The 22,123-nt window shown below is 36.2% G+C and overlaps 1 protein-coding gene across 1 annotated transcript in view; it reads right to left on the bottom strand.

Annotated features, from left to right (window-relative positions):
• The window catches only part of DACH2 (dachshund family transcription factor 2), a 728,400-nt gene that overhangs the window by 500,036 nt on the left and 206,241 nt on the right, over positions 1-22,123 (bottom strand). The window contains exon 2 of the mRNA XM_036304194.1: positions 8,593-8,631. Coding sequence (XP_036160087.1) covers positions 8,593-8,631 — 39 coding nt within the window. The remainder of the gene's footprint in view (positions 1-8,592; positions 8,632-22,123) is intronic.

The raw sequence follows: 22,123 nt of genomic DNA, 5'->3' as shown, positions 1-22,123 counted from the left end.
TGAGCAAGTGTATTTTTTGTATTGAATACTTGGTGTTATCAAAAACAGAAGCAGGACATGTCTTTAGAGCACTTCACATATATCTGCAGGATTTTAGAGCATGTTGCCATGGAACATAATTCCTTTAAGAATTACAAATCAAAGAAAGGCCATTTGGCATAATAATTCCATTTCTTAACATCATTTTGTTGCATTCATCAAGATGTATTACAAACCCTAACAATTTAGGGACAATCCACTGCCTTTTGAAATGCATTCATACTGGATCTTCAAATCAACTCCATTTTAGCAACTAATTAGTTACACTAATAAACTTTTAAGAATAGGGCTCTGCAATTTTAGAAAATGTCACCATTCCCTTTGTAAATTAATGATATGTTCCCCATTGCACAATAATAGGTGGTTATCAGTCTTTCCTCTTCATCCTGTCTCAGCCATTTAACTAAATCTACACTGAGTCCTCCAGAGAATTTCATGGTCTGTCACCCTACTCACTGGTATCTAGATGTACAAATGTTTTAGCAGTCCCTTAATTTTTACATCACTAGGCAACTGTTCTAAGTTTAAAAGAAAGAACAGGTTTCACCTGAACATTCAGACAAGTACCCTACTACAGAAGTAAGTTTTTTTTCATTTATATTAAAGAAACACACAACCTGAGACCTAATGTATTGCACCTTCACATCATTAAATGTAACATGCGGAACCTCACATTACTATGCTACACATGGCCAATAAATTTTAGTATTCACAGGATTATGGTAATTAAGTCTTCCTTTTCTTTGGGTGATGTGACACTTGCTTAACTGTAATGTCACTCCACTTAAAATCTGTGTAAACAACATTATCCTAGTCACTCTGCATTACATTTCCAACTGTGAGCAAAATTACTATGCCAGAGTGGACAATAATGTAAGTAATCCCAAGGAAACATAATGTAAATTATTTGTTCAAGGTTCAAATTGGATTTTCAATAAACAAAAAGAAATACTTTCTGTGCACATATAATATTAATGCATGTTGGGCATCCATGGAAAAGCACATGGGTATACTTGGAGGCAGTGATAATGACACAATGTCCATTATTTTGATGTTTTGTGGATAAAAGATAAATGTTTGCTAAGGCTTCATTCAGGCTAACAAAAGTATAGATACTCAATAAGGAGTAGTACATAGAACAACTGCAAATGGTTTTGTAAATAAAGATTCATTAATATCTCAAATGCAAATGATGATTTTTAGAAATGCAGATGATAAAGGCAATGCAACAATCCTTATTTTCCTTCTTTCCTTTTTTTTTGTACTCAGCAACCATAATATTTTTTAAGTAGAATACTAATTTCTCAATAGTCTTGTCAGCCACTTAGCGTATTATGTCCAAGAAGTGCTTTCTTGAAAATTTTCTGACCTATAAAAACTACCTTAAATGTTTTGAGATATCTTGCATTTTAAGTGATTCATAGTGCTTGTTCATAATGTTAAAAAAACCTGAAATCTCCATACAGGATGAGTAAGATCTGGCCAAAAATAATCTAGATTAACTGCGCACAAGTTCTTCTTCACTGAACTAGTGAAGTGATACAAAAAGCAAAATAGTGACTTTTAGAGTTATGATTATACTGTAAAACAGAGTGCCAATTAACGAAAATAGCAATGGAACTTCTTAAATATGTGACTCACGGTCAGTTCACAAATAGATCAAAGTGCATAAAAACCCTCAAAAGCACTTATGTGGGATTTTCTAGGCCTATTGTCACATTTGGATAAATGAGGTGTACATATGTGAAGTGTATTAATCTGGAGATCATCTGAACAAAGTGTGTGAACCACAATTTTCTTGTATTTTCTGATGTTGAAACTCTGTTGAAGGTCAATTCACTTTCTAGAAGTGCCATAGTCAAAAAGTTTTTCCAGGGCTACGTATAAAAAGACAAAGCCCTGCTTGGCCAGTGTGTCTCAGTGGTTGAGCATCAACCCATGAACTAAGAGTTCACTGGTTGAATTCCAGGTCAGGGCACATGCCCAGATTATGGGCCTAATCCTCAGTAGGGCGTGTGCAGGAGGCAGTTGATCAATGATTCTCTTATCATTTATGTTTCTATTGCTCCCTCTCCCTTCCTCTCTTAAATAAATAAAAACATTTTTTTTAAAAAAGAGAAGCCCCTAAAAATGTCTTAATCACAAGAGATTAACTGATTTCTATTTTGTTTGCTAGAATTGTCACCTTCCATAGTAGAGGCTTTACTAAAAATATAACTATGTTCAATATCCTCATAGAATAAGCAATGTTCTTTTTTACGGTAAAGTCATTTAAAATAATAGGTACTCTGTACTAGAGATAGGATATACTTGTGTGTGCAAATGTGTGAGTTTATGTGAGTGCGTTTGTGTCATATGTTTGCAATTATGGGAGTTTAAATAAAAATCAGTTTCAACTGACTCTGTATTATACTCTAATTTCTTATAATATTGGACAGGTTTCTAATTGAATGTTTTTTCCAGTGCACATAGACTCTAACAAAACCTGCAAGCTCTTTGTTAAACCTCAGGGCAAAGATCCAGATCTTTCTAATCAAAAATATCTGCAAACACAATATCCAATTACTTTGCCCCATTGTCCAAAAAGAAATACAAAAATATACAGAAAAGTCAACCTGAGTCCTCCCTCCTTTTTAAGTAACTAAATGCAGCACCATAAAAGCACTGCTGGAATCAAATCTTAAGTGAGCTGAAAATACTGAATAGTCTCTTCTCTGAATCTGAAATGTGCATTAAAAGATCTTGAAAAACACACACACACAGCTATAACAAATAGTGGTTGAGTTTTCACTGTATTTCAGCATTTATGATGTGATACTTCAGAGTGGGAATCATTGAGGATGAATTCAAAATGGTGTGTTGCCATTGCCTAGTTCTTCTAATGCTGAGATCCTGCTCCCATCTTCTATCCCACCTCCCACCCTCAATTGTCCTTGAATTATGAGAAACACAAAGATAAATAATAAAATTTATTATCTTAACTAAGCTAGAAGGTGATATAACAGTATTCACAAGTTGGTAAAATTCAATTTTGTCTTTATATTTTATGCACAATAAGTAAATTATAGATTCAAGGTAAAGTGAAGATATGTATCACAGATCAAAGGTTATAGCATGCTTTTAAGAGATTGCTTAGTCCAAAATCTTAATTTTATAGATGCAGAAACTGAGGTTTCAACCCATAGTTATTTACAGCACTGTTTGAAGTCATGGACTTCTGACTTTTTTCCAAAACTTTTCCTGTCCCACTATCTCATATCAAATGAGGCTTTATGAAAAAGTGCATTATAACCAAGGAAAATACAAATTTTAAGTAGTATCCTTATGCTTATCTAAACTAGATATGTTTTTATTTTTTTTAATTTGATTTTATTGTTTAAAGTATTACAGATAGTAGTACATATGTCTCTTTTTTTTCTCCCATTGACCTTCCCCTGGCCTCCTCTACCCCCGGACACATGCCCTCACCCCCCTCCCAGTGTCTTGTGTCACTAGATACGTTTTTAAATGAATGATGACACAAATAGTATCAGTATTAAGTGATGAGAACCAATCTTTAAATGTATGTATAATCATGAAAAATGATAAATTAAAAGAAGTATATTTTATTAAAAGGAATTATTTGTTAAAAAATAACTACTATGCTGGAAAGAATGTGTGGAAATTGCAGTGTTTGTAAATGCTAGTAAGAGTATAAATCAGAAGCTATTTAGAGAACAATTCGGTAATAACTATTAAAGTTGGAGATGTGTATAGCCCAGAATTTGACAATTTCACTTCTAGGTTTATATCCTAGAGAAGCTCTCCCACATGGGCACAAGGAAATATGGTGTCTATTACAACACTGTAAGTAACAACAAAAAATTGAAAACAACCTAAATGTCAATCACTATAGTAAAGAATTATCAAACTATATACTCATACACTGAAATAATACAGTGGACAATTAAAAAAATAAATGAACTAGATTTACATGTATCCACCTAGATATATCTCCAAAATGTAATGTGAAAATGATTACAAAAACATATTATAGTTTCAAACCATTTTAGGTACACTTTTACAAATATAAAAATTAATACTGAATATTTACACATATGATAAAGGAAACATACAGCAACACTACACACCAATTTTAAGATAGTGGTTACCTCTAGTGGAGGGTGAGTTGAAAGGAGATTAGTGTTAGTCATATCATTAATGCTTTATAGATACATCTTTTCTTTTTAATTTGACTCACGAATCAAATGTAGCAAAATATAGACATAGTTATTGGTCAACAGCTATCATTATTTTCTACTCTTTCTACTTGAACTTCATTATAATTAATCTTGCTAATTTATTACATGTTAGAAATGATGTAACCAAATTGATTTCAGAATAGAAATGCCATTTGCAGTCATATATATACTTAAATATGAGGTTTTGGTAATAAGTACAATTCCATTTGTCAGAGTATTAAAATGTATTGATCCAAAGTATATGAGCTTTGAAATCAGACTGCCTTGATTCAGATGCTGGCTCTGGTATCTGTAGGCTGTATGGCCATAATAAGTAACTTAACCTTCTCTGTATCTCAGTATCATCTGTAAAACAAGGATCACAATAATAGCACCTAGCTTATAGGGTTCTTATGATGATGTAATGAACTAATACATGGAAAATCACCTGGTATATCATGTTTGAAAAATGTTAGATATTATAATGTTCTGACAAAATATAGTACTAACTATTCATCAAAGTTTATCCTTAATTACCTTATTTATATGTCTACACTGGTCAAATGCATCAAATAATCACTCGTTGTTTTTTAATTCTTTCCTTTGAGGACTAACCAACAAATAATCTCCAATTGTTAGAGTTTTTAGGGAACAGTTAATTTATTAGTACATTTAAATATAGCTCATCCCTATCACATAACAGATTACTTATGATCAGATCTATCTGATGATCTAAGGGCAGCCGTGTCTATCCAATTTTTTTTACCCAAATTTCATTCAAGTAGACATCAATTGTTTTGCACACTGTCATATGTATTGACAAGTTGTCCAACAATTTATCATCTTTCATGTCTGAGTTATATCTGCAGCTAGAATAATGAGAGGGGGGATGTGGAAGAGGAAATAGAGGGGATAAATGGTGATGGAAAAAATAAAACAGATATGGGTGGGCATTTTTAAAGTTAATTTAGGATTTGAGATTGTGCATTCTTTTCTTTCTCTTTCTTTTTCAGTTTTCTCTTTTGTAAGAAGTCTTTGATAAGTTTCTCAGCAGAAATGATAATGTTAACTTACCATCCTGACTAAGGATTTATGGTGCGGATCCTACAGGTCATTAAAGCACGTTTAGCAGTGGGGTGTTTTTCTTTTCTTTCTTTTTCCTAGAGAGATTGAAATTTAATTGTTTCCTTGCTAGACAAATATGCTTTTGGATTGCCAGTAATGAAAAGGGCATACATATGTCAAAAGCATTGTAGCACAGTGGGATTATGTGCTAGGGTCCAGGGCAGGACAGACAAATAAGCAAAGCCCTAGATCAGTCAAACAGTTACCTCTTAATAAAATCTCAGATGACCAAATTTTGTTTTACCTTTGCCAATGCCTATCAAAAGTTCAAATGAAGTTTTGTTGTGTTAACTACTTACATTTCTCTTATTTCTTATTTTAACCATTTGTAAAAATAAAGGAATTTCACTAGATAAAATTAGAAATGCATTTAAAGGCAAGCCAATCTAAAAAAAAAAATGCATGCTATATGCATGGCTTTCTTCCGATTAAAGCACCATTAATTGGGCATTAAATAGAAGCCTTAATTATATTATGTGAAAAAAACCTATACTTAAATATTTTCTTTTGGACATGGCAGTAATTAGTTTTCATGCTGCATTTTATTGATAAATATGAAAGCCCCAAATTCATAATTTTGTCTTAATTTTCAAACCACATTAAGGAAAAATTGTCTTGGTTATTTCCATGCAGTAATAAAAAATCACAAACTGCATAGTCATTATTTTGAGTACCAGGAGAATTATTTACAAGCACTCCACTTATAAGTTATTTACTTTACATGAATTTTCCGTCATCAAGATCTTCAGGTGTATGTCTAATATACTGAGGTTTTTTTAATTGCATTATGTAGAGGATATACAATTTAAAGCAGAGGTAACAAACTGACAGCCCTTGAGCTAGATCCAGACTACAAATGGTTTGTTTGCGTGTTGTTGGGCTGTTTTGGGTTTTGTTTTTGTTTTTTTTTTTGCCTGCATAATGTAGCCTTTTTTTGCTTTTTATTGAATTAATTACCAACAGTAAAGAATTAGGTAAATTTTACATAAAAATCTGATTTCCTGTCTTCTCTTAAAAAGTCAGATCTTAACACTGGGCCTGCATTCCAATCAGCTGAGCCTAGTAATAGCTGCCACCTTTGGAAAGAATATATACTCTCTAATTCAGCAGGGTCTCCCCTCTACTCCTTAATGCTTATGTTCTTTCTTTTACCTTCTGAGCCTTGACTCAGTAGGCATTAGAGTTTGTGACACTCCTGTTTCTCTGTAGTTTCTGGGAATTAATAGGTACATATACTTTCAAAAACATTTCATGGTTTTCCTCAGATTACAGTAAATGTAAAAACTCATTATGTATATATGTACACAAGTAATGTGTGTTATGATTAATCTAGAAATAAATATACAAAGTTTTAAACTATTGTGTACTTAATTTAAAGTGAAGGTTAACATTAATTTGCAGAGCATTTCATTCAGAAAATAAAAATAAAATGTACGTTTTTTTCAATGCCTAAATTCAATTTCATTCATATACAATAAAAAACACTTACTTTCAATATCCCAAATGTAAAACTCAAAACTCAATCCATTTAAAGTTTCTTAGTTAAAAAACATTCATTAATAAAATTTAATGGGTTTCAGTCCCTTCAGCAATGAAATCACAGTCTAACAAAAATGTTTGACACTTAAGGAGGCACATCCACTGCTTCAGGTCACTAGGGTATTATTTAGTGTGCATGATATTCAAGAGTAATATTTAAAACTAGAGGCCCAGCACACGGATTCGTGCACTGGTGTGGGGAATGGCCTTCAGGGATCAGCCCACTGTGGGAGCTCCACTCATTCTGGTCAGCCAAGCGTCTGCTCCCACTGTGGGAGTGCACTGGCCACCAGGAGGCAGCTCATGCATTGAGCGTCTGCACATCTGCCCCCTGGTGGTCAGTGCACATCATAATGACTGGTCGACTGGTTGTTCTGCCTTTCGGTTGCTGGGCTTTTATAGATATAGATATAGATAGACATAGACATAGACATAGACATAGACATAGACATAGACATAGTAACAGATATAGATGATAGAGATGAGATAGAGATAGATAGAGATAGAGATAGAGATAGAGATAGAGATAGAGATAGAGATAGAGATAGAGATAGAGATAGAGATATAGAGAGAGATATATAGATATAGATAGATAGATAGATAGATAGATAGATAGATAGATAGATGATAGAATATATCCCAGATATTAGGAACACCGCCATAGCGATTTTCATTTTCCATGTTGAAAACTCAGGATAAATCACTTAGAGTGGACCCAATCTCCCCTACAGACTAGAAGGAAAGGGAAAAGTCAACAAAGGGTGATTTAACCTGAGATGGTTGTTTGGAAGAGAAGAGGGAGCACTATTGCAGGCAATAGCAAAACCTACTTTAGTATCATGGGTTGCTCTCTTTCTCTTTTGCCTGTCTGAGTAACTGCCAGTTTTTCCCCATAACAACCTAAAAGATATAAAGCCTGAAGCAACATGTTATCTCTGATTTCAATTTAACTATAATTGTCATAGACATTTTAGGAAGTTTCAAGCATGAATCTTCTTAGATTTCCAAATACTTAAAGAATGTATTTTCACAAGAACAAAAATTTTAGAACTACTGACATGCCTACAAAATATATCTATGTCTAATGCTTAGAACTCCAAAAGATTAGAATTGTGGGTTCCCCCCCCCAAATTATTGCTGTAGCACACTTAATAACCTTTGCTGCCCTGCAAAAGTGAATGTACCTTCCTAAGCATTCAGAGTCATGGGACAGGGTGGATGAATTATTTTCCCATTATTTTACATAGGTGTCAGAAACCCTCACTCAAACTCCATTGACTTTACAGCCTTTCTCTAATTTCTTCAATTCCAAGGGAAGTTGCTTCTTGTGGCTGGAAGTGATCTCCCCACTACAAGGTTCCGGTATCTACTCCCAGTTAACAGATATGAATGGTCACTAAATAACACTAGTGAAATCATGGGGACCCCAATTAACTAGAACCCTCAAATGTGCAGACTGGTTCTAATTAGCTATTTGGATTTCTTGTTTTATTATTAACAAATGGTTAAGCAAAATTCAGTTTTTGCTGCTGAAATTTTTAAATGGCTCTACTTTCCTACCTTAGTAAGTATAGTACAGGTAACAAAATTATTGAAGTTGGGCTGAATCTGTACAGGTTCCAGGACATTCCCAGGAAGTTGATTTTTAAAAAAATAAATACATAAATACCTGTTAACAGCTTGTTTTCTTGTCATTTGCCTCTTCCTTCTAAAAGGAGAGTGTAGCAAAAAATAAATAAATAAAACTGGTTAATTGAGAGTTCTGGTTAATTAGCTTCCAATTAATCAAGGCTTTATTATATTTTACCAAAAAATCTTCTTAAAATCTGCAGAAATTTTAGATAAGTTACACACAATGAAACAGCAGCAGGGAAGAGCACAAGAAGGTAGGAAAGCCTGAATTGCTATTAGATAGTATTTTAGATATGTGGATAATGTTATTAAACTTCTGGTCTAATCCCAGTTGAGTAAAGAATAATGTGAAATGTGATGTGGTTTAGGGCTTTTCCATATATGAATGCAAGGAAATAAAGTTATAGATTTCTGTTGAAGAAAATGGCCTCGGGTCATAACAATTCCAAAAAGGCTTCAGCAATATTGTGTCTTTTCCCTTTCTCTCAAGAGCTTTCTTCCCATCCCATTGGGTATTCCAATACTTTTCAGGGGAAAATCCCCTTCCAGTTTTTTTACATTTTTTATTTGCCAGCAGGATGATGAAAATAAGCCAATATAAATGCTATGCCTTAATTTCCTAAACATGGAGCCATTAATCACTCAGCTCATTCTATAGTTATTTCTGTAGAAACATGTAACTATTTTACATCTTCCCCCAAAGGGTTACACATGCACATGTGCACACACACTAGCACACACGCACAAACATACAGTCATACACACATCCATGCAAAATAAGTTAAAAACATACAAAAGAAATCAATAAAAAACATAATTAGCTTAGTTAACAATATATCTATTATTTCCAGTAGTATGTTTCCCAGCATTCCCATATCCTTTAATGAAGAACAAAAAAAAACTAAAATGCCATGCTAATAAAAAAAACACTATAAGACTGTAACTTGGCTTTTTTGAGCTTTAGTGCACTTATTAGCACAGAAACAGGAACCTCTCTATAATACCAGTACAAATATATATGAGTGGTTCATCACCCCTTTATAATCTTTTCTTCTAATAGCCTTTTTTGTTAAAAGTTTCCTTTCAGGTATTTTGTTTGTTTGTTTTTGAAAGGCAACTGCTTTCCTGCTTAAAGGTCTGTAGAAAGATTTCTAAATAAACCACAAATGCAAGCATATAGGGCTGCTGGGGAAAGATTATTTAAGTTTAGGACTTTAAAATGACCAAGTATTGAAACATTCTTGCTAATAGTATCCAATAAATATGCGTTCGTGAGTTAACTATTATTTAATTAAGGATTTAAAACTTTCTCAGGAGCTTACCTTGACTTTTGACATTTTTTCATTTGTTTTATCAAATATAAGATGTATTTTATAGTACTGTTTATAACTCTAACTCTAGAACTTCAGGGACTACATGTTAAATACACATAGTTTATTTTTGACATTCAAATATAATATGACTTCTATACTTCTGAATTTGTTCCTTCTGTGATGTCAACTAATTTATTTTAGATTTTTTTACACTTTGCCAAATAATTAACATTTTGGTAATTTTTACTGGACAAGCAGATGCTACAATTAATATCAGCTCAGTATAGAGCAGCTCTCATCTGAATTTCCTGGAGTTGGCCTAGAATGTTTTGTACCCCCTTAAATTCCTCTTTGTCTCCTGAAGTTACATTTTGCTGCTTCTCCCCACTTCTAAGTATGGATATGAAATTAAAGTGATGAACATAGGGCCTGAAATTTACTAAAATTTATTTTTTGTGACTGAAATATACCTATTACCACCTTCTTACAAAGCGAATCACAAAAGGGGTTACATATATTCAAGAACAGTGGATCAAATAATATTCTCAAAATACCATGACAACCAATAGATCTATTACCAACAGAAGCCCTACAACAAATTGGGGTAAGTAGTTAGGGTCTCTACTCAGCTCACCCGCTCCAATAATCATTGCTGCACTACATTAGGATACTGGTCATCCTTATAATAGGGATACTTTCCCCCAACATACAGGATATACCTGGAAGGTAATTTGGCTGTGGCTGAGACACAAGGACTCAACCAGAGCAGGCTGTATTTTAATTCTTCAAGATCATTTTAATTTTGTACCACTTATAAATGAATTTTCATACTTAGATTCTTTTAACTTGTAATGTGTGAATGCAAGGCCACAAAGTTAATGGCAATGGTTGTTACCCAGCATTCCCTTCTCTGATTGGAAGAAATTCAGCGGAAGAATCAGAGATATGGAATTTTTATATTTGAAACCTAAACTTAGGCCATAAAATCACATTTAACAATAAATAGCATTCAGACCACATGCCAAGAGAAAACAAAATATCACAGAGTAAGGAGTCCAGTTATGAACTCACAGACTCATTGGATTCAAGTATTTTAGTACTTTTGAAGATAAATTAAAAATTCACTATCAAATATCACATAGTAAGTCATATCTCTGAACTGAAGGTAACTAGAATGCTACTTTCATTAATTCTTCATGCAGGAGAGTTGACTCAAAGCAGAGCATTTCAAAGCTATAGTCAACCTTTGAGATGGATTTCAAACTGTACTCTAAAGAACTTCAAGAAAGTGCTGATGGGTGGTAGAAGAAAAGACAAGGAGAGAAACCAAGATGGCGGCATAGGTAAACACTGGAGATTGCTGCCTCACACAACCACTTCAAAAATACAACTAAAAGACGGAACAGACATCATCCAGAACCACAGGAAGGCTGGCTGAGTGGAAATTCTACAACTAGAAGGAAAGAGAAAAGCATACCGAGACTCAGAGGAGGTGCGGTGCGGAAGTAAAATACAGAGGTACAGAGGCGCATGTGGAGAGGGTTGGCGGCTGAGGACACGGTTGTCTTTTTCAATCGGGAGGGAGTCTCAAGCTCTGAGATCCAGTTCCAGGCGAGTCTCTGGGGACCCAGACTCATACGGGAGAAACTGGGCTGGCTGGCATTGGTCAGAACTCAAGGGCAGCTTTCTCCCGGGGGTGCTTGCCGGGACACTGAGAAGCAGGGCCTCTGAGGGCAGGACTGAGAGCAGCCATAACTACTTGCTCCGCCCTGTTGATCCCCTCGGACCCCGCCCCGCCCAAGCCACAAAGCTTTTGCATATGAAAGGCCTGGCCCTTTGCAATCTGATAATTACCTAACAAACTGCAGCTGCCCAAGGCCCCAGGGCAACTTGCATTGCATCACAGCTGGCTCCTGCTGGATAGCCTCAGGCAGAGGCTAGCTTAGCACCTCATTAGAGATCCAGGAGCCAGTGTGCTGGTGATCAGAGTGGGACCATCCAGATTGCAGCTCCTCAGATTCATAAAGGACACACTCAGGAGCCAGACTCAGTGAGCACCAAAGCCCCATGGAAGCAAGTCTTATCCTGGAGTGATGTCTCCAGCACAGAAGTTCTCCCACTGCAGACATAGCTGATTCTCACAGCCAATTGGCCTGGAGGTCAATCCCTCCCAGTGTTACCTACCACAATCAAGGCTTAACTACAACAAGACTGTGCACAAAGCCCACATCAGGGGTGCACCAAGAGTGTCTACCTCAGGTAATTGGGGATGCTGAGCCACTGGGCCCTACAGGACACCTAGCACAGAAAGCCACTCTATCGACACAGGGAAGCATAAAAAATAGCGGAGACAAAGAAACAGGACACAAATGACAGAAATGGAGGAAAGCAAACTACTGTATATAGAGTTCAAAACCACACTTTTAAAGTTTTTCAAGAATTTTCTAGAAACCGTCGATAAACTTAATGAGACCCTCAAGAAATATAATGAGACCCTCGAGGTTGTGATAAAGGACCAACTAGAAATTAAGCATACACTGACTGAAATAAAGTATATTATACAGACCCCCAACAGCAGACTAGAGGATCGCAAGAATCAAGTCAAAGATTTTAAATACAAAGAAGGAAACAACACCCAACCGGAAAAACAAAATGAAAAAAGAATCCAAAAATATGAAGATAGTGTAAGGAGCCTCTGGGACAACTTCAAGAGTACCAACATCCGAATTATGAGGGTGCCAGAAGAAGAGAGAGAGCAAGATATTGAAAACCTATTTGAAGAAATAATGACAGAAAACTTCTCCCACCTGGTGAAAGAAATAGACTTACAAGTCCAGGAAGTGCAGAGAACCCCAAGCAAAAGGAATCCAAAGAGGACCACACCAAGACACATCATAATTCAAATGCCAAGAGCAAAAGACAAAGAGAGAATCTTAAAAGCAGCAAGAGAAAGACACTCAGTTACCTACAAGAGAGTACCCATACGACTGTCAGCTGATTTCTCAACAGAAACTTTGCAGGCCAGAAGGGAGTGGCAAGAAACATTCAAAGTGATGAATAGCAAGAACCTACAACCAAGATTACTTTATCCAGAAAAGCTATCATTCAGAATTGTAGGTCAGATAAAGAGCTTCACAGACAAGAAAACGCTAAAGGAGTTCATCACCACTAAACCAGTATTAAATGAAATGCTGAAATGTATCCTTTAAGAAGAGGAAGAAGAAGAAAATGGTAAAGATACGAACTATGAACAACAAATACACATCTATCAACAAGTGAATCTGAAAATCAAGTGAATAACCTGATGAACAGAATGAACTGGTGATTATAATAGAATCAGGGGCATAGAAAGGGAGTGGACTGACTATTCTTTGGGGGGGAAAGGGGTGTGGGGGGTGCAGGAAGAGACTGGACAAAAATCGTGCACCTATGGATGAGGACAGTGGGGGGAGTGAGGGCGGAGGGGGGTGGGAAACGGGTGGAGGGGAGCTATGGGGGGAAAAAGAGGAATAACTGTAATAATCTGAACAATAAAGATTTAATTAAAAAGAAAAGACAAGAATGAGCCATTCTTTTTCATCCCTTTAATTAGTGAAGCTGTTCTTTTTCCTATGTGATGTATTGTCATAACTGCTCTAGTTTACAACCCACCATCACCGTTTCTCAGATGAGAAAAGTAGCCCCTCATATGTTCAAATGTTTGGCCAAGTTTAGTGTTTAGAAGTCTCCTTATACCTAATTTATGCTGCTGCCCCTGAATTTGTTCCCCTGCTTTCTCTACTGCATATTAGGGACCACTTTTTGAACCACCCTCCAAAGATTATCATATTTGCTTTATCTTCATGGAAACATAATACGGTCAATAGGCATGGTACACATTTAGAAAGTAGAAGAGACAAGACAAGATCCATGGCTACCTTGATCTCTAGGCCATTGCTCTTTCTACATAACACTGCTTTCATTCATTTCATTTTTAGTAAAATATAGTTGGCATAAAATAGTATATTAGTTTCAGGTGCACAACATAGTAATTCAACATTTAAATGCTTGTGATGTGACCTTTTAAAACAGAGGTTACAAACTGGCAAATAAGGCCTGCTAAATATAGCTCGGTCTGCCCAGAACTTTGAAAATCTGAAAATTTTACATAAAATCTGAATTTCTAAAAGAAAAAGAATATCTGAAAATACGGGTCCCACATATTTACTGGCTCAGCACAACTAGAGGAAGTAGAGGAAGAATGTTTACCCATAGACAGAATATACACTCTTCTGTTTCCTACAGATCCCATAATTTACTCTGATCTTATGCCTGACCCTCTAAATGAATTTATGTTATCGCCTTGGGTCTAGTAGGAATTTGAGTTTTATGACCATTATTTTAAAGTTTATGGGTATAATTTACTCAAATATTAGTCAATTTACCTGAAGAAACTTAAGCTGTAAGTGCTAGATTGTTTACCTGAAAGGTCATATGCATTTTATTTAATAGGAAAGACAAGCCTTTGATCCTTGAAGTAGATGCCACTTTACTATTATTATTTTTTTTTACCTACAGAAAAGCATCTAAAGAAAATTGTGTTGGACTAAAACAGATTCAATACAAAATGAACTCTGATTACACTCAGAGAAACATTGTTATTCAATCAGGGTAGTAGAAATAAATTTAAGATACAAAAAGATTGAGCCCTAACTGGTTTGGCTCAGTGGCTAGAGTGTCAGCCTGCAGACTGAAGGTCTTAGGTTTGATTCCAGTCAAGGGCACATGCCCAGGTTGCAGGCTCAATCCCCAGTAGGGGGCATGCAGGAGGCAGCCTATCAATGATTCTCTCATCACTGATGTTTCTCTCTCTTTCTCTCCTTCTCTCTTCCTCTCTGAAATCAATAAAAATATATTTTTTAAAAGGTTTAAAAAATTGATAAAATGTTTCCTGTGCTTTGATATATGTAAAAATTATCAAGTGATTGTACACTTTAAATATATACAACTGGTATTTGTCAAATATACCTCCATAAAGGTGGAAAAAATGTTTCCTATGCTTTGAAATTAGAGTCAACTTTTAACCTGACATATACTGGCATATTTCAGGGACTATTAAGTTGGGCTTTAGTTGTTCCTAACACAAAATCTTCTTTTTAATCATGTAATTTGTGTCTGTGGTCTAATATAATAAAGTGTTCATTTTTGGAACAAATATCTAATAAATATATAAGACATAAGTCAAGCAATGTCCTGCCCTCCCCCAACTTTACATGTAAAGGATAAATGGCCAGTAAACAGGTGTTAGTAAAACTGGGCTTAGGTTCTCCTTGGAGGCTTTAGTAAATCATGCTAACTGTGGCATTTCCACTATTGGAGCTTTTAGGGAGCTTTCCCTACTCTTTGCTAATAATTGTATTTATTTTATATGTCACCTCTTGTCCCATAGCATGTTAGGAATCCTGGAATTTCTTTGATAAGCTCAGTATGTCAAAAGTAAATTAAAATACATTTCATTATAAAACTATAAAAATAAAGGCCAGGATATTTTAGGTCTATTTAAGTTTTCAGAGGGCATCCAAACAAACTATTGATCACTTAAGTCTTCAAAAGCATGATCTTTGAATTCAAGACTCAAACAATTAAAACTATCATTTTCTTTCTTTTGGAAATTTATTTTTCCTAGAATTATTTGGGAATAACAAAAATTTTGGCTATATTAAATATCTGCTTCTTCTGAAAGACATTTGTGCGTAAGTTTGATTATTTAAAAAGTCAGGGATATTTAAAGTCAGAGTCCAGAAAGAAATGTAACGGAAAATTAAAAATGGCATGGGATGATAATAAAGATAAAGAAGTCTATGGCAATTTTTACACTTATTTTTAAAAGAGGGAGATATATATATATATATATATATATATATATATATATATATATACATAGGCTGCCAATATAACTTAAAGAATGCAAGACTCTATGACAATTATCTCTGATAGATGACCATCTATACAAACAGTACTTTGTCAGTCCAGTCTGAGGAACCTCAGTGGTTCAATATTTCTCATGTGTCCTACAATAACAAAATATCTCAGAGATAGGATTATGGTTCACAGCATCAAATGTATTTTTCAAGACAATGATCATAAAAAATTAGAATAACTTGTTCTCACAATACAACAATAATTATTTCAGTTTGTACAATATGAATATAACTTTCAACAAGGATGAGGCCAATTAAATAGTCATATTATAAATCTATCTCAAATAGTTTTTTAATGATTTCCTTCTACATATTCAAACTCAGGAAATATCAGACACATAAGTAAACTCTGATTATTAGATAACCTACATGAAATCATTTATATTCTTTAAAGCTTTAAACATTAAAATCTCACAAAACCTTCATAAAAGTTAAATCACTTAATGCTGTGGGAATCTTTGGCCATAATATTTCTGTTGGAAATGTGTCTCTGTAACAGTTCTTCTATCCTCTTAGGTTTGGCCAAAGACACATGAGTTACCCTTTGACTCTTATCCTTTGATCTCTATGGGGGTGAGGAGTCTAGCCAGCCTTTTATAATGGAATTTTTAAAACACTTACTACACTCCTTATATTTCAAGTCTTCCCATTGATGATCATGTCTTCCTGATATTTGCTCAGAATGACTCACAGAAACCACTAAGAAAATGTGCCAGATCAAATGAGTCATTTATGGTAGATATACATTAAAGCCCTTGAGGCAATGGGCACAATCGCTGCTTTATCAGCTTTTAGTTAGCTTTGGGTTTGATGGTTTGATATCACACTCAAACGATAGGAAATTGGCCTACTTCCTAAATAGTATGCTGCTTATGTAGAGAACTTAGTGGCAGCTTCCAATTCTGAATGGCTGATTAAAACAGTGTTTCCTTTATAACATTTAAAACAATTTGTGAATATTTTATCTATTTACTTGTTTTAGATCTTTCGCCCCTCCAAAAATTCAATCTCCGTGAAAGAATAGGTTTAGATTTCTTGTTCACTGTTTCAATCCAAAACAGAGATGGCACAGAGTGGGTACTCAGTGAATATCTGTCAGATGAACTGACCATTAAATATGTGAAGGTACACTTCACTCATTCATATGCATCACTATTGAGTCTTCAAGTGCACTTACATATAACATTTTTTCAGAATGTGTTTCTACTATGCAACACTGTTTTACATCATTGATGATGGTGCTTAGTTTATATAAAGACAGCCATGGTGTTTTGGAATCTGAGTAAACTTTCACTGGGTAGCTAAAGTTGATTAGAAACAGTATAAGCCCAAACTTAGTTGATGGCATCAAATAAACTTAATTTCTGATGGATATGAAAATGTAGATCCATTGTAAAATTATTCACGGAGAGAAAGAATATTCTAAAATTTATTTTAGATGGAGAACCAAGATGGTGGCATAGGTAAGCACCTATACTTCCTGCCTCTCCCAACCACATCAAAATTACAACTAAAAGGCACAACAACTATCAAACAGAACTGCGGGAAAGCTGGCTGAGTGGAAGTTCCACAACTAGAGAGGTAAAGAAAGTGCATTGAGACTGGTAGGAGGTGTGGAGGTGCAGAAAGTGCTGGCACCTGGGTGTGCTGCTGCTTTTTTAATTGAGAGGGAGATATAATCTCCAGCTTGCTCTGAACTCCAGTTCTGAGTGACACTCTTGGGGACATCAACACATACGGGGAGAAACTGGACTATCTGGCATCAGGACAGGAATGCAAGGGTGTTTGCTTTCTTTCAGAGGTGTTTGCAGTGATCATTGTTCCTGTATGGGGATGTGGGGACATAGGGGGACCTCTCCAGCTCAGGGCTGACTGGCAGCCATTTTTGTTTGCTCCTCCCTGTTGATTCCCTGAGACCCCACCCCACCCAATCTACAACCCCACCCAAGCTGTGTGCAGAGGCTTTTACATATAAATGGCCTGTCCTTTCTCAGCCTAAAACCTGTTAAACAGGCAGCAGCAGCAGCAACCTGCCTTGCTACACATCTGGGCCTAGACTGGGCATTTCCAAACCCCATACAAGGAGGAGGAATCTGCAGATCTCTCTGTACCTCCTGCTGGTTGGCCCCAGGCAGTGGCTAACTTTGCACCACTTTGGAGATCCAAAAGCCGGTGTACCCAGTGGTCACTGTGAGATCATACCAGATTACAACTCTTCACATCCATAAGAGACAAACTCAAGGGGCAGAATCAGTGAGCACCAAAGCCCCATTGAAACAAGTCCTACCCCATAAGGGTGTCTTCTGCACAGCAGTTCTTCCAGTGTAGATACAGTTGGTCCTCACAACCAGTTGGCCTGGAAGTCAATTCCTCCCACTGATACCAATAGCAATCAAGGCTTAATTATAGCAAGACTGTGCACACAGCCCACTAAGGGGTGCACCAAGAGTGTCCACCTCAGGTTACTGGGGAGGCTGAGCCACTGGGCCCTATAGGACACCTACAACACAAGGACACTCTATCAAGTCAAGAAGACTTAGCAGCTACCCAATACATAGAAACAAACACAGGAAATTAGCCAAAGTGCGGAGACAAAGAAACATGTCACAAATGAAAGACATGGAGCAAAATAATGGATATAGAGTTCAAAACCACGGTTATAAGGTTACTCAAGAATCTTCTAGAAACCTCTGAGGAACTTAGTGAGACTGTCAAGGATCTTAGTGAGAATGCCAAAAAAATGGAAAAGGACCAGTCATAAATAAAGCATACACTGACTGAAATAAAGAATAATATACAGCCGAAACCAGTTTGGCTCAGTGGATAGAGCGTTGGCCTGTGGACTGAAAGGTCCCAGGTTCGATTCCGGTCAGAGGCATGTACCTTGGTTGTGGGCACATTCCCAGTGGGAGATGTGCAGGAGGCAGCTGATCGATTTTTCTCTCTCATCAATGTTTCTAACTCTCTATCTCTCTCCCTTTCTCTCTGTAAAAAATCAATAAAATATATTTTAAAAAAGAATAATATGCAGAGATTCAACATCAGACTAGAGGATCCTAAGAATCAAGTCAAAGATATGAAATATGAGGAAGCAAAAAACACCCAACTGGAAAAGCAAAAAGAAAAAAGAACCCAAAAATATGAAGATAGTGTAAGGAGCCTCTGGGACAACTTCAAGCATACCAACATCGGAATTATGGGGGGGGGGGTGCCAGAAGAAGAGAGAGAGCAAGATATTGAAAAGATATATACCTGGTGAAAGAAATAGACTTACAAGTCCAGGAAGTGCAGAGAACCCCAAACAAAAGGAATCCAAAGAGGACCACACCAAGACACATCATAATTCAAATGCCAAGAGCAAAAGACAAAGAGAGAATCTTAAAAGCAGCAAGAGAGAAAGAGTCAGTTACCTACAAGGGAGTATCCATATGACTATCAGCTGATTTCTCAACAGAAACTTTGCAGGCCAGAAGGGAGTAGCAAGAAACATTCAAAGTGATGAATAGCAAGAACCTACAACCAAGATTACTTTATCCCGCAAAGCTATCATTCAGAATTGTAGGTCAGATAAAGAGCTTCACAGACAAGAAAAAGCTAAAGGAGTTTATCAACACCAAACCATTATATGAAATGCTGAAAGGTATCCTTTAAGAAGAGGAAGAAGTAAAAGGTAAAGATAAAAATTATGAACAACAAATACATATGTATCAACAAGTGAATCTAAAAATCAAGTGAAAAAAAAATCTGATGAACAGAATAAACTGCTGAATATAATAGAATCAGGAACATGGAAAGGGAGTGGACTGACAATCCTCAGAGGAAAAAGGTTGTGGGGGATGCGGGAAGAAATTGGACAAAGAGCTTACAACTATGGACAAGGACAGTGGCGGGGGGGAGGTGAGAGCCTGGGTGGTGTGAGAAGCAGGTGGAGGAGAGCTATGGCGGGGAAAACAGAGGAACATCTGTAATAATCTGAACAATAAAGATTAAAAAAAAACTTTACCAAAAAATAATAAAAAATAATGTATTTTAATTATACCTTCCCTTTTTCTAACATTGGGCTTATTTGTTCAGTGAAGTTGGATGAGTAACACGGATCTGTAAGCACAATTCTGCTAAGCTGTTTCTAAGAAAATGAGTTCATTTGGCAATTGATCATTCTGATAATCCTATCTGGTTTAGTCTAGCTGCATATGAAGACAATTAAGCAAGGTCAGAGCAAAGGAATCCTGGGATGGACACACTCTCAATGTATTACTAAGAGGCAGGAGTGAGAATGAAGAGGATTATTTATTTGAAAGTCTGTTAAATCCCTATGCTTGTCCCTTGAGTTAATCCCTGACAAGGACTACTCTATTATTATAAATAAAATAGCATGTTTTTCAGCGATTAAGATACCAAAGGCAGATACTTGAAATTACAAATGATTACCTTTTGAAACACTAGATATAATGCATTTACATGTCCAAAATCTCATGTTAAATGATAACACCTTACTGTTACAGTTTTATACTAAACAGGGCATTTTTCTTTGTTAACTAATAATGCACAACTATTTTGTGTACAAAAGTAGGTTTGAAACACTGTACCATTTTATAGAGAGACTTGGACTAAAACATTTTTAATCTGCTTCAGTGTTCTTCCACTTCTTGTTGTTTACAATATTTATCTATCCAAATATGTCTGAATACCCATTTTCCTTGATGCCTTTTTTTCCGTGATCATCTTGTCATTTTTATGACATGTAAAAAAACAACTTCTTTAAGAGTTAAAGGAAGCTCTTCAGACATCTATATATATAAAAGGCTAAGTGACCATCCAACCGGTTGGTAGGTATGATGCACACTGACCACCAGGAGGCAAACACTCAAAACAGGAGCTGCTGAGCTGAGGTGACTTGGCAGCAGTGGTTCTCGGATGACACACCCTGGAACCAGAAAGGTGGGAGCCCGATTCCTCCTGGGACCATACAATTCCACCTTTGGTCATGGGTTATGTTGTTGCTGGGGCACTATCAGCCCTGGATCCGGTTTACTGCAAGCTTGCATTTGCATTCCACACCCTGTACAACAGCAACTTTGCAGAGTGCCCTCTTGCACTCTGGGACCCCTTGGGGGATGTTGGTTTGGGCCCAACCCCTGCAGACCAGGCCGAAGGACCCCACCTGCTGAAGGGATCCCGCTCACTCCCCACATGCTCTTTCAACTGTGACACCACCCCAGGTGTTGCAGGCCTGGGAGGGACCACAGGAAGTTGGCTCCAGGGCTGTCTCTTCCAGTCCCGCCCCACCAGCCACTTTCTAATTAATTTCCTTTCAATGTGCATGAATCCATGCACCAGGCCACTAGTATATATAATTGGTATTAGCAGTTTCTATACTGATACCATAGAGACATTTTTCTCCTCATCCTATCATAGCAGCGTATTAATTCAACATTTACTCTACAAATACAGATCTTCAACTATGTACAAAAGGTTCTTTGCTATGAACCATGGAGAATACAAAGATCTTCAGGCGTGGCCCTGATATCAGAATATTACTATCCATAAAAAGAAAAATATTATTGTTGCACATTGTTAATTGAAAGGCTTTGAATGATAAACTCCACACGATTTCCTGGCATAGTGGTGGCACTCAAAAATATCTGATAAATGAATGTTGAATGCATGGGTAATATAAATGAACTGTTATAAGAATTTAGATAAATTTATCACTTTTACCTACAGTGGACAGGAAAGTCTTTATGAAAGAGATGAAATTTTGAGTCTTGAAGGATAGATAGGTTTTGAGGAACAAAGACAGAAAGAGGACAACAATGATTGAGAAACTCACAGGATGGAGAGAATGAATTGCTACAAGAAAGTTTGTAGGTAGGAAATTACTGCAATATCCTCAGCATAATATCACCAGATTTATAGAAATGAGGATCAAAAGGAAGGAATATGTGCAACAGAAAGTATAAAGCTAGCATTAGTATAAATTAAAGCTTAAATGGACATGGAAACAAAGTATAGCATGGGGCAAAGGAGAACTCTGAGCTTACGACTTTGTCCATGAAATGTTATTTTCCAAGCTCCATGAAACCAAGTTATAAATGAATTTTCCAAGCAGTAACCTCTTCAGAAAAAGAAAAGAAAAAAAAACACCTGAATAAGGCATAAGGGGACTTGGGTATTAGTCCCAAACTACACAACTAATTAACTGTGTGACCATGAGCAAATGACTTCACCTCTCTAGAACCCAGTATACTCATTTGTAAAACAAGGATTGGATAAACTGACCTCTTCAATCCAT

This window comes from Myotis myotis, unplaced genomic scaffold (genome assembly GCF_014108235.1).
Source record: "Myotis myotis isolate mMyoMyo1 unplaced genomic scaffold, mMyoMyo1.p scaffold_m19_p_4, whole genome shotgun sequence".
Lineage (NCBI taxonomy): Eukaryota > Metazoa > Chordata > Mammalia > Chiroptera > Vespertilionidae > Myotis > Myotis myotis.
This window is presented reverse-complemented; position numbering and strand designations above follow the sequence as displayed.